Below are 16,545 nucleotides of genomic sequence, written 5' to 3'. Positions count from 1 at the left end.
GAGGCCAGTTATTACCCTGACACCAAAACCAGACAAAGACACATCAAAAAAAAAAAAAAAAAAAAGAGAGAGAGAGAGAGAGAAAACTATAGGCAAGTATCTCTGATGAATATTGATGCAAATCTCCTCAACAAAGTACCAGCAAACAGAATTCAACAATACATTGGAAAGATCATTCATCATGAGCTAATGAGATTTATCCCTGGGATGCAAGGATGGTTTGACATTTGCAAATCAATCAATGTAATACATCACATCAACAAAATAAAGGATAAAAACCATATGATCATTGCAATTGATGCTGAAAAAGCATTTGATAAAATTTAACAGGCCTTCATGATAAAAACCCTCAAAAAACTGGAATTAGAAAGAACATGCCTTAATGTAATAAAAGCCATATGTGACAGACTCACAGCTAGTATCATACTGAATGGGGAAAAACTGAAAGCCTTTCCTCTAAGTTCCGGAACACAACGAGGATGCCCACTGTCACCACTGTTATTCAACATAGTACTGGAAGTCCTAGCTAGAGAAATCAGAGAAGAGAAAGATATAAACAGCATCCAAATTAGGAAAGAAGAATTCAAATTATCATCGTTGGCAAATTATATGATCTTATATTGGGGAAAACCTGAAGACTACACAAGAAAACTATTAGAACTAATAAATTCAGTGAAGTTGCTGGGTACAAAATCAGCATACAAAAATCAGTAGCATTTCTATATGCCAACAGTGAACAATGTGAAAAGAAATTTTACAAGTAATCCCATTTACAATAGCCACACATAAAACCATATGATCACTTCAAAAATATTAAAATGCATAGGAATTAACCAAAATTAAATACCTGGGAATTAACCAAAGAAGTGAAAGATCTCTATAATGAAAACTATAAAACACTGATGAAAGAAATTGAAGAGGACACCAAAAAAATGAAAAAATATTCTATGCTCAAGGATTATAAATATAAATATACACATATGTAATATATATACCTATTGTGTATAATATGTAATACATCATTATTATATATAATACACCTTTTATTATGTAATATAGACACATTATATATAAATATATACACCTATTATGTGTATATATTATAAACACATAAATATATACACCTATTATGTGTATATATTATAAACACCTAAATATATACACCTATTATGTACCCACAAAAATTGAAAACTAAAAAAATTAAATTAGTGGCTTGAGCTAAATTATTCTTCCTCTAAGGTTCTACTTTCAAACCTCCAGGCATATGTTCAAGAGAGCTGGCTGCCCTGGGATGAGAACATGAGCAGCAGGATATCCCAGGACCATGTCCAGAACTCTGAGCTCTGAAGCACTTGAGGCAGGGGAGGCCTCAGCTGGAAGGCCTGCAGGAATATTCACAACAATGAAGGCTGAGGTGAATGAGAGTCATGTTCATCACATCTACCATTTTCTAGATACCTGTGTTTCATCAGGCACCCCAGCAGCTCTCCATGTGCATGATCTCATTTAATTTTCACAAATCAACCAAGAGTTTTGAGTGTTCTGTTGTTCAGAAGAGGGAACTAAGCTGCTCATGCCCTTCTGCCTCACTCTTCCCACCTTCTGATTCTAAGAGTGGCAGGTCTGAGAGCCTGCTAGCCTTCAGGGAAACCAAGACCTAGAATCACTCCTGTTCAAATCCCAAAGCCCAAAGCCAGAAGCCAGTTCCCACAAAGCCAAAAGAAGACAAGGGGACAGACATACATGAGCATACTTACTGATGTTCACAGTGATGCCATTTAAAACTTCGTACTGCTTCCCTGAGTGTGTCAGTATGACCTGACACGCGTAGTTCCCTCCGTCCTCTGCTGAGACATTGCTCACCAAAAGCCTGGTTTCCAAAACAGTGAACCGCTCCCCTGTAATCGCATTACAGTCCTAATACAAATAAAAACAAAATTCAATTCAATGAATACTTAGAAACCTGTGTGATCCCTAGAATGTAGGTAATTTACAATCTAACTGAAAGCTAGCTAGCTAGGTAAACAGAAAAATAGGTAGATGACAGATTGATGATAGACAGAAAGACACAGCAGAATTCCTTGCCCAGTCTGTATATATATATGTGTGTGTATGTGTATACAGATAGACACAGATTTAACAAAGGATATTTTACAGGCTGAAGTGAATGATACAAACATTAAGTCTAGCAGGAGTTGAGAGGAGAGTGGCCTATGTGAGTTGGAAGGAAGACTATGTGGAGGAAAACTGAGCCTGGGTCAGTTTTTCACAGGAGGACATCAACAGGCAGGAACGTCCTCCACCTTCAGGGGCCCATGTCTGCCAGTGGACTCCCACTTAATGGCCCAAGTCCCTCTGCCAAGACTGGAAACCCGGGTTCATAATGACTGCTCCCACTGCGGGCCCAATTACACTTTCTGCACTTATCAAGCATTGGACTTTATAGAAACGCAAAATAATTCTTCACCAACATCCAATTTGAAGGTCTGAACAGTGAGCAAAGGAAGCTGGCCAGGTTTATGGAGGGCAGATGTCACATCACTTCTCCCGCTCCCCCCATCTCCTCCATGGACAAGGCAACAACCTCACACCCAACCAACCAGAAGACCAGTGAGTCTCAGGAATGCTTTCTCTCCCAGCAACCACCCAGAGGGTAAGCCTCACCATTCCACTGTCCTGTCCTAGGCTCACATTCTCATGCTAATCACCACTTATTTTATACCTTGGGCCCACTTCTGAATTCTCCCAAACCTGTTCCCTGTCCTTCAAGAAGCTGCACTCCACAGAGTGACTGCTTAGCTAAGTGGTCCATTTGTTCATTCAAACATTAGAGTTCCTGCAGTTTGCTTGCACTGTGACAGGCCTGGCCATGCAGGACTAACATGCAATCCCTCTCCTCAGGAAGTACACAATCTAAAAGATAAAACCAACATGGAAACCCCTAATTAAATAAATATTTACCTGCCCAAGCGTTAAGCTCTCTCCTCACTTAGGCAGGGTTCAGAGTCACAGTTCATTCTCCACCCCTGGAACAGCATGAATAGAGCCGCCCAGCAGGATGCAGTAAATAATTAATGCCAAACAAGCACTGGTTTATTTATAATGTGAAATGCTACTTCCTAGAAGGCTTACATTATTTCCCTATAAATACCTGATATGGGAAACCAACTCAGAATCTGACAACTGTTTATCAAACAAAATGGGAGTTACTAATCAGAGTTAGATGTATAAAGGCGTCAGACTCTGATACTGTGGTGTCTCCTTCTTCAGGATACAAACAAGCACTTTTTTTTTTTTTTTTTTTTTTTTTTTTTGTGAGACAATCTTAGCTCTGTCGCCCACTTCCTGAGCTCAGGGGATCCTCCCACTCCAGTCTCCTGAATAGCTGAGACTATAGGTATGCATCACCACACCCTAATTTTTTGTTATTTTAGTACAGACAAGGTTTCACCATGAAGCCCAGGCTGGTCTCAAACACCTGGACTCAAGGAGTCTGCCCACTTCAGCCTCCCAAAGTGCTAGGATTACAGGCGTAAACCACCGCACTCAGCCCAAACAAAGTACAAAGTCTAGTCCTTGCACTTCATAAACCTCTTCCCTGGACAGTCTTCCCTGGATAGTCTCTGGCTAGGTATAGTCTCTGGGCCTCCCTTTCTGTGCTTTCACGGTTGAGCAGTCGTCTTTCTGAAGGATTCATTCTTTCTTTCAAGATATACATATTTTAATCACCTTAAAGTTCAGCCTCGCAGTTGAAGGCCATTCTGTCGCTTTGCTATAACTTGAACTGCCTCTGTTCTGATCCACTGGAGCATTATTTCAAAGGTTAAACTCTCAACAAGCTTGGATTTAAATTTAAAATCTTTAGGGCAATGTCTCACTAACAAGATTTAAAATTAAAATATTAAGAACAATAGCGTCCACTTTTGAATGCCTTATACATTCCAGGCATCGTGAAGAAAACTCCTGACCCAGGACGTACAATATTTCAGAAACACAAAATAACCTGAGAATTCTTACTAAGATGCAATGAGTACAGAAGAGTGATGGAGATAAAACTGGTGAGGTAGTCAGGAGCCCTGTCACAGAAAACCATGAAAAGGAGATGAGCATCAGAAGCCTTCTGAGCAAGAGAATAAGATAATCAGATTTTCTTTTGAGAAACATCCTTTAGTTGCTGTGTAGTTTAAAGGATTAAAATCATGCAACGCTAAAGACCATTTAGATTTTATTTCCATAAACTGAGGCCAAATGGAACCTAAACTAAAGCAGGGAAGTAAGGATAGCAAGTAAAAAACAAAAAACAATGATTTTATGCAGTTCCAGCCCACTGAATGTAGTGACAAATTTGGGACACGCAGAGGGAGCAGGACTTCTACAGTCCTAGCTTGGGTATGCAAAGGTGTTACTAGGAAGAAGAAAGAATGCAAAGAAATGGAGAAAATGGTTCTATTTGGGGTAAGATTAAAAAATAGCTCTAATCATGGTGCATGGGGTGAGTGGTGGGGATGGGAGGGTCTAAGGAGAATGTATATTAGACGGTTGGACAAAGGAATCCAGAGGGTGGAAGAAAGGTCCAAGTGGAAGAGAACTGGGAGCCACACGGAGAATATAGAGTGAAATGGATGGTTCTATAAATCATCCACTTGAATGTAAGCAAAAGCGAGCACAGAAGATGACCACGGCTCAAACTATGGGGAACCTCAAATCCTAAGACCCAACTATAGAGGAAAAAATTTCAGTGATGATTACAAAGGAAGTGCCAGAAAAAATAAAAATCATAATAAAAAAAAAAGATAAACAGAGACAAAGAATGAGTAAGTCTTAGAAGAAAACGAGAAAGGAGTTTCCAGCTGATGGGAGTGCCCAGCAATGTTGAATGCCACAATTAGGTTGAAAATGAATGTCACTTTAGCAACTAGAGAGCCCGAAGTAACTTTAGCAAGTCCAGATTGAGCACAGTGATGGGGGCCCCAAACCACTGTGCTGAGGAGTAATTTGGGATTGAAACGAAAACAAAATTGGAGACATTACCACTTTTCCAGGTGTAGACAGATGTCTTAATATCCCCAACCTTGTCCTCTGTCAGCTCTTCCATTTCAAAGACTTCCTGGGGACTTCTCTCAGTTTTCAATTCTCCCAGACATAAGCCAGGATTATCATAGGGATTTGCCATTATCCAGAACCCCTGTCTCCAAGTTCTTAAAATTAAATATATTACTTTCTGACTGATTCCCTGTTCCAGTTCATTCATTCCTTTATTGTAACTAAATAATAATAATCTCTAATATTTATGTATTAGGTACTTATTATGTACTCATGCTGAACTAAATGCTTTGTGGATAGATTAGGTCATTTACTCTTTGAAACAGGGCCATGAGACTAGATATCTCTGTCTGGATTTAGCAAACAAAAATCACTCTGTATTTTATGCAGAAAAGGGTTCAAGACAAGATACTAGGTGCTTTGCAATATCTGTGAAAGTACTCAGGAAGTGGCATCGAGGCCAGAATCACACTGCCGAACTGGCTTGCCCTGAGAGCTGCTACCTCTACCACAACCTGGAAAGTAGGGAATTGACTCTGAAATACACCACCTGCAATTCAGAGACCAGGAGTTGCCACTTACACAACTCCAGTGTGTCAAGTAAAGCCACATCAGGAAGAGCCACCCCAACAAATAAAGCGGAATACTCAGCTCCCACAGATCTGGAGACTGGACACTTCAATACTGCTGGAGAAATTTCCGTGTCTCCAGGGCTGTGCGTTCCAGTAGAAAAAGCAGGAAGATCCACCATCCTCACCTTCACCTTTCAGCAAAGCCAGCTGCAGACATGGAATTCCATCCAGAGCCTTGGCAGTAGGTGACTCAGCAAAATGCAAGGTGGTTTGGTCATTTTGTTCCTGTGTCTTTTTTGCTTTATGGCCTCTACAGGATAAAAAGGCTCGCCATGGACGGTGAGTGTCTACTCACCATGGGCATCACACTTTTCCACCTGAACTTTCTATCCGTTCACCTCGCTTTTCTACCTTAACTGGAATTAGCCCACCTGACCTCTCTATTTTCGTCTAATTTCCAAGCTCTTTCCGGTATCATTTCCTGTCCATCCTGGATTCATGTGTCCATCACTTCAATCACTTCACTTCCAATATCTCAACTCTGTAGCCCTCCGTCCTTCCAGCATCTTCACCTGCAAAGCCCCCATTCTGATGGATCCCTTCATCCCTCTCCTACAGGCCTCCAACCAGAGAGCAGAGCACTATAGGAGCTAATCACATAAACAGGCATCTTGGTACCACTACAAATTCATGGTCTTCACCTTAGCCATTCTTTGCATCTCCATCTATTTACCTACATTACTCTTTCAAAATTTCCCCATAACATATCCTTGCAATTATAAAAATTAGGAGCCCTCAGACATGAGGTCCCCCACTTCCTCTCCTCCTCCTTTTCCCTCATTTTATCAGTTCTACTTTATAACTTTCTGAAATGAACCACACTTCTTAACTTGATTTCTAGGATAGTCCAAATGATCAGCATGCCACCATTCTCAAGGCCTTCCAATGGATTTCACTACAGCCCCTACGGAAGGACTTTTCTCAAATGCGAATTTGCTCATGCCATTCTCCAGATGGTAGGATTCACTGTTGAAATGCTTTAGGTTGGCATAAACAGTGTTTATTTTCTAGCACCATCTTTCTACATGTGCCCTAAACTCTAACCAGGGTCCCCAAACACCATTCTCTTTCTCACCCAACACCTTTGCACCTGCTGCTTCCCTCTAATTACTGACCTTCCTTGTCGTACCCACCAGGCTAACTGTGGTCACTCTTCAAGCACAGTTCAAAGTCACCTTTTCCGGGAAGCATAGCTACAGACATTCCCAGGGTCTGCTCTGATTTCGCTTTCTGTATGTTCACCTCATGCTGTAATAAAATTCTTAGTTTACTTGTCTGTTTCCTCTGATAAACTGTAACTTCTTTGAAGACATATGACATCCCTTGGCACAGCACCAAGAAGATCAGATTCCAAATACTTGAAGAATTGATTCCAACCCTCTGGCTTTACAGATGACAACACTGAGGCCAAAAGAGTGATTCAGCAAATAGTAGTGGCAAAAACAGCCACACCTGGGTCACCAAAACTGAGCAGGTGGTATAGTATCAGGTGACCCCTGCTGCTTACACTGCTGGCCCCCAGCTTTTGCCTACTTTTGCAAGCCCAGGGGTTGTTTTTAAAATAAAGGCATCTAAGCCCCACCCATGGGTGACCTGCTTCAGTTAGTAGAGGGTGAGACTGAATATCTGGATTTTTAAAAGGTCCAGAGGATCAACTCTGATACTCATTTAGGATTGCTAGTCACAGCTCTGAGGCCCTCTCCAAGTGCTGAAGTGCTGCAGAAACAGAAGTTAGAATAGCCAAGGAAACATTTCAGAAAAAGGAAAAGCAGAGGACTTACACAAAACTTACAAGACTTATCTAATGCCATATTAATTAATAAGGATAAGGACTCAGTGCGGTGGCTGACACCTGTAATCCCAGTACTTTGGGAGGCTGAGACAAGTGGATCATCTGAGGTCAGGAGTTCGAGACCAGCCTGGCCAACATGGTGAAACCCCGTCTCTGGTAAAAATACCAGAAATTAGCCAGGCGTGGTGGCGTGTGCCTGTAATCCCAACTACTCTGGAGGCTGAGGCAGGAGAATTGCTTGAACCCAGAAGGCAGAGGTTGCAGTGAGTCAAGACCGCGCCACTGCCCTCTAGCCTAGGAGACATAGTGAGACTCCGTCTCAAAAAAAAAAAAAAAAAAAGAACAGAAAAGAAAAGGAAATGAAAGAAAGAGAAAGAAATAGAATAAGGGAATGCTACAGAGGGTTCTGAAACAGATCTACACACAACGACCAATATGATTTAAGTCAGAGGTGGCATGCAAAGCAACGTGAAAAGAAGAGGTAAACCATAAGTCCACACAGAAAATAATTACATTTGACCCTACCAACACTACACAGTTAAAAATCAGTGGAAAAAGAAAAACAATGAAACTTCAAGAAGAAAATATAGCAAAAGGTCCTTTTACCTTGGGGTAGGAAAAAGATTCTTAAGTCACAGAAAGTACTAATCACAAAGGAAAATCAGTACATTAGACTGCATTAAAACTAGGAAGTCTGAGACCTCATTACCAGAGTAGAAAAGCTAGCCATTGCTTAGAAGGGCACATTGTAACAATTACTCATATCCAGATCTATAAAGAGCTACTACAAATCAATGAGAAATAGACAAGAGGCTAGCAAATCATACACTGGCCAAATGTGGCTAACCACCTGTTTTTGTAAATAAAATGTTGTTGAAATGCAACCACACTCCTTCATTTCTATATTGTCTACAACTGTTTTTGTGCTTCCAAAACAGAGTTGAGTAGTTGAAACAGAGATCATCTGGCCTACAATGCCTAAAATATTTATTATTTGGTTTTTTACAGGAAAAAAAAAAAAAAAAGATACCTCCTGGACAAGGTAACCTGCAGCCACTCAGGAGGCTGAGGCGGAAGGGTCACTTGAGCCCAGGGGTTCAAGGTTACAGTGAGCTATGATTGCACTACTGCACTCCAGCCTGGGCAACAGAGCAAGAGCTTATCTCAAAAAAAAAATTTCACAAGCAAGCGCTCAAAGAAAAAAAATTACACACACACACATCCAAGTGCCAATAAGAAAATTTAAAGATCAACATTATCAGTTATAATCAGGGAAGTGTTAATTAAGGCTGAAATGAGACACAATTACTCACTTATCCAAATAGCAAGTTAAAAATGCTAATAGTACCATGTGTTGTCAGATATAGGGGCATAAATAACTCTTATACACTGCTGCTGGAACTGTAAACTGGCACCAATTTGGAAAACGGTTTGGCATTTTCTACATACCCTTATGACCCAACTATTTCGCTCTCGTGTAATATGTCCCACAAAATTGCATTCATAAGTGAGAAAAGTGTTCACACCAGCTTTGTTTCTAAGACCCAGCAATTGGAAATGACTCAAGAGTCTAACAATAATAACAGTGAAACAGTATAAGCAATGAAAATGGATGAAATATAGCCACATGCAATAGCATAGATGATTCTCACTGGTTCAGCTATTGAGCCAAGGAAGCTAGACATAAATACTACATATGATTTTATTCAAATTAAATAAAATTCAAAAATTGGTAAATCTAATCTATGATAGTATAAATCAGGGAAGTGGTTATTTGGGGACTAGGGAGGCATAGTTTTTGCAAGATGGAAGAGGTGGGCCTTCAGAGGTGCTAGTAATGTTTTCTTAACCTTCGTGGGAAAGGGTAATTAAAAGGTAAGTTCACTTTCTGATAATCCAACAAGCTTGTCCACTTATGATTTCTGCATTTTATATGTACATGTCAAACTTCAATGGAAAGGTTTTTTTTTAATGCATTGCAAACAATCATACCCGGGATATATAAATATATAAAATCTCCTATAAGTCACAAGAAAATGGCATGAAAAGTAAAATAAGAAATATACCAAAAGATATGAGCAGGCAGTTCAGAAGAGGATCCAGAAATAGCCAATAAACATATGAAAAAAGTGGTCAGTCTCACTAATAATTAAGGAAAAGTAATATAAAATAGCAAAAAGGTACATTTTATACCCACCAGACTGATTTTAAAAATCAAAGTCTTATAACACAAAGTTCAACACAAGGTTGTAGGAAATCTAGAATACTCCTGGTGAGCCAGGCATGGTGGTTCATGCCTATAATCTCACCACTTTGGGAGGCCAAGGCAGGAGGATCACTTAAGGCCCGGAGTTCGAGACCAGTCTGGGCATCACAGCAAGATTCTGTCACCACAAAAAATTTTAAAAATTACCTGGGCTTCCACATGAGCCCAGGAGTTAGGCTGCCATGAGCCATGATCACACCACTGTGCTCCAGCCTGGGCAACAGAGTGAGACTCTGTCATAAAATAAAATACTACTGGCAAAAGTATAAACGGATACAAAATTCTGTAAAGCAATTTTTGCAACATCAACAAAGTTGAATACTTTATTCATCTGCATGCCCTACAAATGAGCAATTCTAGGGCTAGCAATCATATATCTTAGAGAACCGCATGCACTAGCAAATATGCTTAAAAGACAGGTATAAGGACATTCACTTCCACATTTCTTGTGAAAGAGGGCAACTCCACTAACTAAATGAACATGAAATATGTAACAGAAAGGATCGACAAAATCAAAAGTTAGTTTTTGAAAAGAGTACTAGAACTGACAAGTCTCTGATGAAACTAATCGAGTAAGTGTGTGTGTGTGCGTGTGCGTGTGTGTATAAGAAAGAGAGAATGAATAATGACTAAAGGTGAACCTTACTTTGAAGGTTCTAATGTCTGCAGACATTAAAAGAGAAGAGCTGATAAACAATTTTCCAGAATATATGAAACCTTTAATGAAATGAGAAACTTCCTAAGACACAAAATCTTACCAAACTCACACAAGAGAAAGTAAGAAATCTGCGTAATCCTTTCACCATTAAAGAAATTGAATCAATAGATGAAAACCTTCCCATAAAGAAAACTCATGACTCGGAGGGTGTGCTGGCAAGAGTTAACAAGCAGGAAAAACTAATTCCAATCTCAAATAACTAGCCTGTGCTCCTCCACGCTAAGGGTTACTTTCTATGTCAACATATGCCAGGATCATCACGAAAAGAGAAATTTCGAAGATGAAAACATAAAGTGCAGAAAGATGAGCTTAAAAAAGAAGGGCTAGGAAGAGTTAGGCTATATATTTTTATTTGCTAGTATGGCATTATACAAGAATAATCACAGGGCACTAATCATGGTAGTGACACGTCGAGGAAGGTGTGATGAGCCCAGAGCAAATATGGAACGGTAGCAGGAAAGAGGTTTTCCAGGGAGTGACCTCTTGTGATTTGTGATTATTGAACCATGCGCACGTAGTATGTAATTAAACAAACATAATGTTAGAAAATAAAGAACAGCCTGAAAAACAAGAATAACTGGAGGAAGGTGGTGGATCCAAATAATAAAATATTACAAAGATACAATAACCAAAAAATTTTTTAAAACAGTAATTAGGAAGGTAACATCATCAATGACTGCTAGCTAACCAATCTATCTTAGGCACACAAATTTCTTTACCAATTCTGCCTAAAAAATACAACTTAACCTATAAAAAACAGTGGGTTTTAAAGAAAAGGAGGAAAAATATCAATAAGAAATTTTTTTTTTACCTTATACCACTTTATTGGACCCAAAACACAACTCTTCGGGAAGTGCAGATGACATGTGAGACTATCATCTTTTCCAAGATGTAATATTTGCTTGTACTCATCTGATACACTCGGTAAACCATTTATGGAAGTGTCACACCATTGTTTTTCAAAAACAGTTAGGTTTACATGTATTCTATGACAGCTGTCTCTACCCCTGTAAGACACATTGAGACCTCATAAACTCTTCTAAAAAATCACAAAATCAAATAATTCAGCTTATTTTCAAATGTTTTCAAATCATTTTCACAGCACCATGCAAACCCTCTGCCTCTAACAAAGCAGTAAGCACCCCCCAAATCATCCATCACAAAAGGACAAATGGTATTTATACAGTGGAGAAACTGGACAACACCTTAACTGAGTGATCAAAATGGACATCACCAACTGGGGGCAAGTGGATGCCATGTGCCTCTGAGTAATTTTCTGAAGAGGACACAAGGCACTCACCTAGCATTCCAGCCAAAATGGCTGAACCTGACAAACACCAATGAAGGAGATAATACAAAATAATTGCTTATAGTCCTTAAAAATGTCAGTACCATGAAAAACAAAAACTGAGAAACCATTCCAGATTAAAAGAAATTACATATTCATGGCAACCAAATGTGATGCATCATCCTAGATTGGTAACTGTACTGGGAAAGAAAGAAAAAAATTATAAAAGGTCTTCAATGAGACCATTGATAAGATTAGAATATAGATATAGATTAAGGTATTATATGATGGTTACGTTTCCTGAATTTGGTTTAACTATACTGTGATTATGTAAGAAATAAACAGATACACATTGAAAGGAAATAGGAAATATACACTGTTGATAGGAAATATACATTGAAATATTAAGAGCTAAGAGGATATGATGCATACAACTGAAATGGTTTAAAAATGGCTTAGGAGAAAAACATTGTTTATAATTTATATCATATATATGGTGAAAGAGAAAATTATAAGATAAATGTAAAAATATATTCTTAAAAATGAGGAATCTAGATAATCTAGATAAAGGGCAGAAGGAAGTTCTTGATACTATTCCTGCAAAATTTATTTAAATTTAAAATTATTTCAAAGCAAAAAGCAAAAATATACAGTTTCCTAAATACGTATCCTATCTGGATGTTAGTAGTAAAAGTCTTGGAGAATTCATGTTCATTTTCCTTCATGGCAGGCATCCTTGTCTAATTTCTATTAAAGATTATTTTTCGTCATTTCACAGCTCCCAGATTTAAATAGTTTAAATCTAGCTTCGACATCCAGATTCATTTATGTGATGTATGATCTTCAAGTCTAGTTAATAATTCACATCCTAGGCTAAAACAGGAAAGCAGACCTCCACATGCTGAGTGGTTTATTAGCGACTAAATCTGTGGAAAGGAGCCAGGCAGAGCTAACGACCACTTCCACTTGTGAACCACTCGATTTTGTGCATTTTGTCTGTCTGGTGGATAGAAATGAGGAATCTGGCAGAAATCAGAGCGGGACATGGGCCATGCTGGGCCACAGAAAGGGGCCGGCAAATATCACGGAATCAAAACAAGAGAGAGAGAATGGAGTACCTACTTCACACCTGGTCTCAGTTAATTTGCACCTCAACCCTATCGGGCCAGCATTAATTCCATTTTACAGAAAAAAATAAGGCTCCGAGAGATCAAGTAATTTGTTAAGGTCATGCAAGCCAGTATGGGAGAGTCACAAAATTGTGACCCTCAAGCTAAATTTGGTCTACAGATGTGTTTTATTCAGGCCCAACAAAGCTTTACAAATTATAAAAAGTTGCACACACAAATTCCAATTTCCAGATTCCCTTGAAAAGTGAGACGATGGGCTTGATCCTAACAGACGGCTACCTTTGAGGGGCAGTCACCACCAGGCCTGTGTTACTCATTCACGTTTCTTAGCACGGGTTCTCCAGTGAGGTCTGGAACATGCTCGATGCTTACTCCCTGCCTTAAGCAAATTCCTTGTGAAAAGGGCTCTATAGGAGGGTTATTCCTATCTGGATGTGCCATTTCCCACAAAAGCTTTTGGCATTTCAAGAAAGATGGCAGTGGCCAGGCTAGGTGGCTTAGGCCTGTAATCCCAGCACTTTGGGAGGCCAAGACGGGTGGATCAGGAGTTCAGTAGATCGAGATCATCCTAGCTAACACGGTGAAACCCCGTCTCTACTAAAAATACAAAAATTTAGCCAGGCGTGGTGGCACACACCGTAGTCCCAGCTACTTGGGAGGCTGAGGCAAAAGAATCGCTTGAACCCAAGAGGCAGAGGTTGCAACGAGCCGAGATCGCACCACTGCATTCCAGCCTGGTGACCGAGTGAGACTTCATCTCAGAAACTTAAAAAAAAAAAAAAAAAAAGAAAGAAAGAAAACAAGAAAGAAAGATGGCAGCAATAATATTGGGACAGACACACTTTGTGAGTGGGTCTGGTCTGAGGTGCCATTTCCATGGGGAAAGATGCATATCAGATTCCAAAAATGATTTACAAATCTGTTCTGTTTAAAAATGTGTTCACTGGAAATTGTCTTGTAACAATTATAAAAACATACAACAACGTAATTCTTCTCAATGAGTTTTCTATGTTCATTAAGAATTTTCCTTAAAGAATTTATACATACACACACATGAGTTAGTTCTATTTTAAATGAAGAACTTACTTTATAACACATTGGTAGACTCCTGAGTCCCCCCATTCCATAGGGAGAAACAAAATCCAAGTCTCGTCCTGGTGAATTCTAGACTGTATGATTTTGGACACTGGGATTTTGCTAGAATTTTTATACCATGTTACACTGACTTCCCCAGATGTTATGGGAGGGAATGTACAATTAAAAGCAAAAGGCTGGCTTGCTGAAAGCATCTCATTTTTCATAAAAATGTCGTTGCATCCATCTAGGGAAAGAAAAACAAAACGATTATCCGAGAAAGAAAACTTTAGTTCTATTTACTGTTAGTTTTTTTAAAAGCCTCTTCAATTTTCCAGCCAATTTGAAATTTTATTTGGGAGTTTCCTAAGTCTGAAAGTTTCCTAAAAATAGAATGCTGATTATAAAGTATATTCCAAGTTCTTCAAATGTATCCATAAGACAGAATTTACTCCGTTCCCTCCTCACAAACCTCTTCCCCATTGGGAGTGATTTCCCTCTTTCCTTTCTATTCTACGACCCTTAGTTCTTTTCATCCATAGAGTTCTTTACTCTGCACTCATGTACAGAGTAAAGGAGCCCTTCTTGTCTTTTCTGTTTCTGCTCTGCCACCCAGTTACTCTGCCTTGAGTAAAAGGTATTTCATCCCAAAAAGATTGTTTAAAAAAAAAAAAAAAAGTTAGTTCATTCTTTTTTTTTTTTTTTTTTGAGGCGGGGTTTCACTTGTTATCCAGGATGGAGTGTAATGGCACCATCTCAGCTCACTGCAGCCTCCACCTCCCGGGTTCAAGCGATTCTTCTGCCTCAGCCTCCCGAGTAGCTGGGATTACAGGCATAAGCTACTATGCCCGACTAATTTTGTATTTTTAGTAGAGATGGGGTTTCTCCATATTGGTCAGGCTGGTCTCGAACTCCTGACCTCAAGTGATCCACCCGCCTCGGCCTCCCAAAGTGCTGGGATTACAGGCATGAGCCACCATGCCTGGCCAAAAAAGTTGGTTCATTCTTAAAGCTCATTTCTACCAAATTTCTTAAAAGAAATTTGTTCTATTGATGGTTTCCTTGCTTTCATCTTGTCATAAAATAACCCTTTATCATATAAAATAGGCAGTAGGAACTCCATTTGAGCATTTTTACTCAAGTCTTCACTTGCCATTTGCCTAACTCTTTCCCCTCCCCGAAGTCACCTCCAAGCTCAAAGGTGACATTCAGGGCTGAGCATCCCAGCACGTGGAGCTGGCTCTGTTTCCTCTTCGCCGTCTTGGGAGCATAAGCAGCCGTGCTTCGGCTGCCGCGATCCCCTGGGGTTCCCAGTGAGGCGCCAGGAGCCTGTGGACTAGGGCGGCCTCTGGGAACTGAGGACATACGGGACGGACGTACCTGCTGTGACAGACAGTGGAAGGGCGATGGACAACCCGCAGAGCAGCAAGGACCACATCCCCAAACCGGGCTGCAAGGAAGGGAGAAGAGGGTGGGAGGGGAGGGCGCAGTGGGGCGGGCCCGAGGCGCCGGCGTGGGCGACCTCGGACTCTCAAAGACAACCGCCCGGGCCGCTGACCTTCCCTTCTTCCTGGGGAGCCCTCTGACTTTGGCCCCACGTTTCCCCAAAGACTGCCCGTCCCCTGTCTCCTTCGTCTGGGCGCCCGACCTTTAGGATCCAAGGCAGGGAACTCGCCCCGCCGCAGAGGAGGATGGGCGAAGAGTGGGCGGCGGCGTTGCGGACCGCGTGGGAGCCGCTTCCGCCACCTGACAGCGAAGCAGGCTCGCGTCCAGAGCTCCCGCGAGGGCCAGGGCGCCCCCCAGCGCAGCCCGCGGCCTGGGTCCCGGAAGTAGGACCCCATCCCCGTCCGCGTCGCACGGAGCCTCCTTCCCTGCGCGCCCTCGTCCTCGGGATCCGCGGTCTCGACAGAAACCCCAAACACCGGCTTACTTGGGAGCAACCAGAGTAGGCCTACCTGGCAAGGGCCGGCGGGAAAGCAGAAAGGAAGGCAGGGAGCCGCTGGAGCTGAAAGTAGCCGCGAGCTCCACACCTCGACCCAGAGAGGGAGTCGTCTCCCCCATGGTCACCTAGCCGGTGGGAGGCCCGCCTGGGGGACCTGATCCCTGGCCTGCGGTGGCACACATTGTTGCCACGTCTTTTCCTGCACACCTCTCCTACTGTCAGGGCCCCACCCATGCCTGGCTCAGCCAGACTCCCGGCCCGGTGCCTACCTGCCTGCAGGATTGCAGCGTGCAGGACCTCGTGGAGAGTGGATAATATGGCAGGGACTGAGCCCTGTCATGCCACTTCCATGCCTAGGTATTTCCCCGCCACCGTGGGCGGGGCAGACCTGCCTTCCCCAGTGGAGCGTAGAAAGGAATGTGACATCACACTAGGAAGTGGCTTGAAAGTCTTTGAGCCCGATTTTCTGGCATCTAAGTCCTTCATCACCAGGAGTGTCTGCTTAAGTCTATTCCAAGCTGAACGTCTAAATGAACTGTTCATTCCTTTTTGAGCAGTTACTGCATGCTCTGCATTGGTCTATGTGGAATGACCCCAAAGTGGAAGGCATCCCAAATGGCTTCTAAGGAGAATTATGAATCTGCCAGAGTCATGCTCATT

General features: G+C 41.3%; 1 protein-coding gene across 4 annotated transcripts in view; it reads right to left on the bottom strand.

Moving 5' to 3' along the window:
• The window catches only part of IL1RL2 (interleukin 1 receptor like 2), a 48,644-nt gene extending 32,377 nt beyond the window's left edge, over positions 1 to 16,267 (bottom strand). For 2 of the 4 annotated variants that reach the window (XM_030921420.1, XM_030921422.1), the window contains exons 1-5: positions 15,899 to 16,135; positions 15,324 to 15,393; positions 13,956 to 14,190; positions 11,263 to 11,458; positions 1,758 to 1,917 (exon numbers count right to left, since the gene is read on the bottom strand). In XM_030921420.1, the coding sequence (XP_030777280.1) occupies positions 1,758 to 1,917; positions 11,263 to 11,458; positions 13,956 to 14,190; positions 15,324 to 15,381 (649 nt within the window). In that variant the 5' untranslated portion in view covers positions 15,382 to 15,393; positions 15,899 to 16,135. The other 2 variants (XM_030921419.1, XM_030921421.1) reach the window with 2 other exon arrangements.
• Positions 16,268 to 16,545: the final 278 nt, after the last annotated feature.

The sequence above is a fragment of the Rhinopithecus roxellana genome, chromosome 17, assembly GCF_007565055.1.
Source record: "Rhinopithecus roxellana isolate Shanxi Qingling chromosome 17, ASM756505v1, whole genome shotgun sequence".
Lineage (NCBI taxonomy): Eukaryota > Metazoa > Chordata > Mammalia > Primates > Cercopithecidae > Rhinopithecus > Rhinopithecus roxellana.
This window is presented reverse-complemented; position numbering and strand designations above follow the sequence as displayed.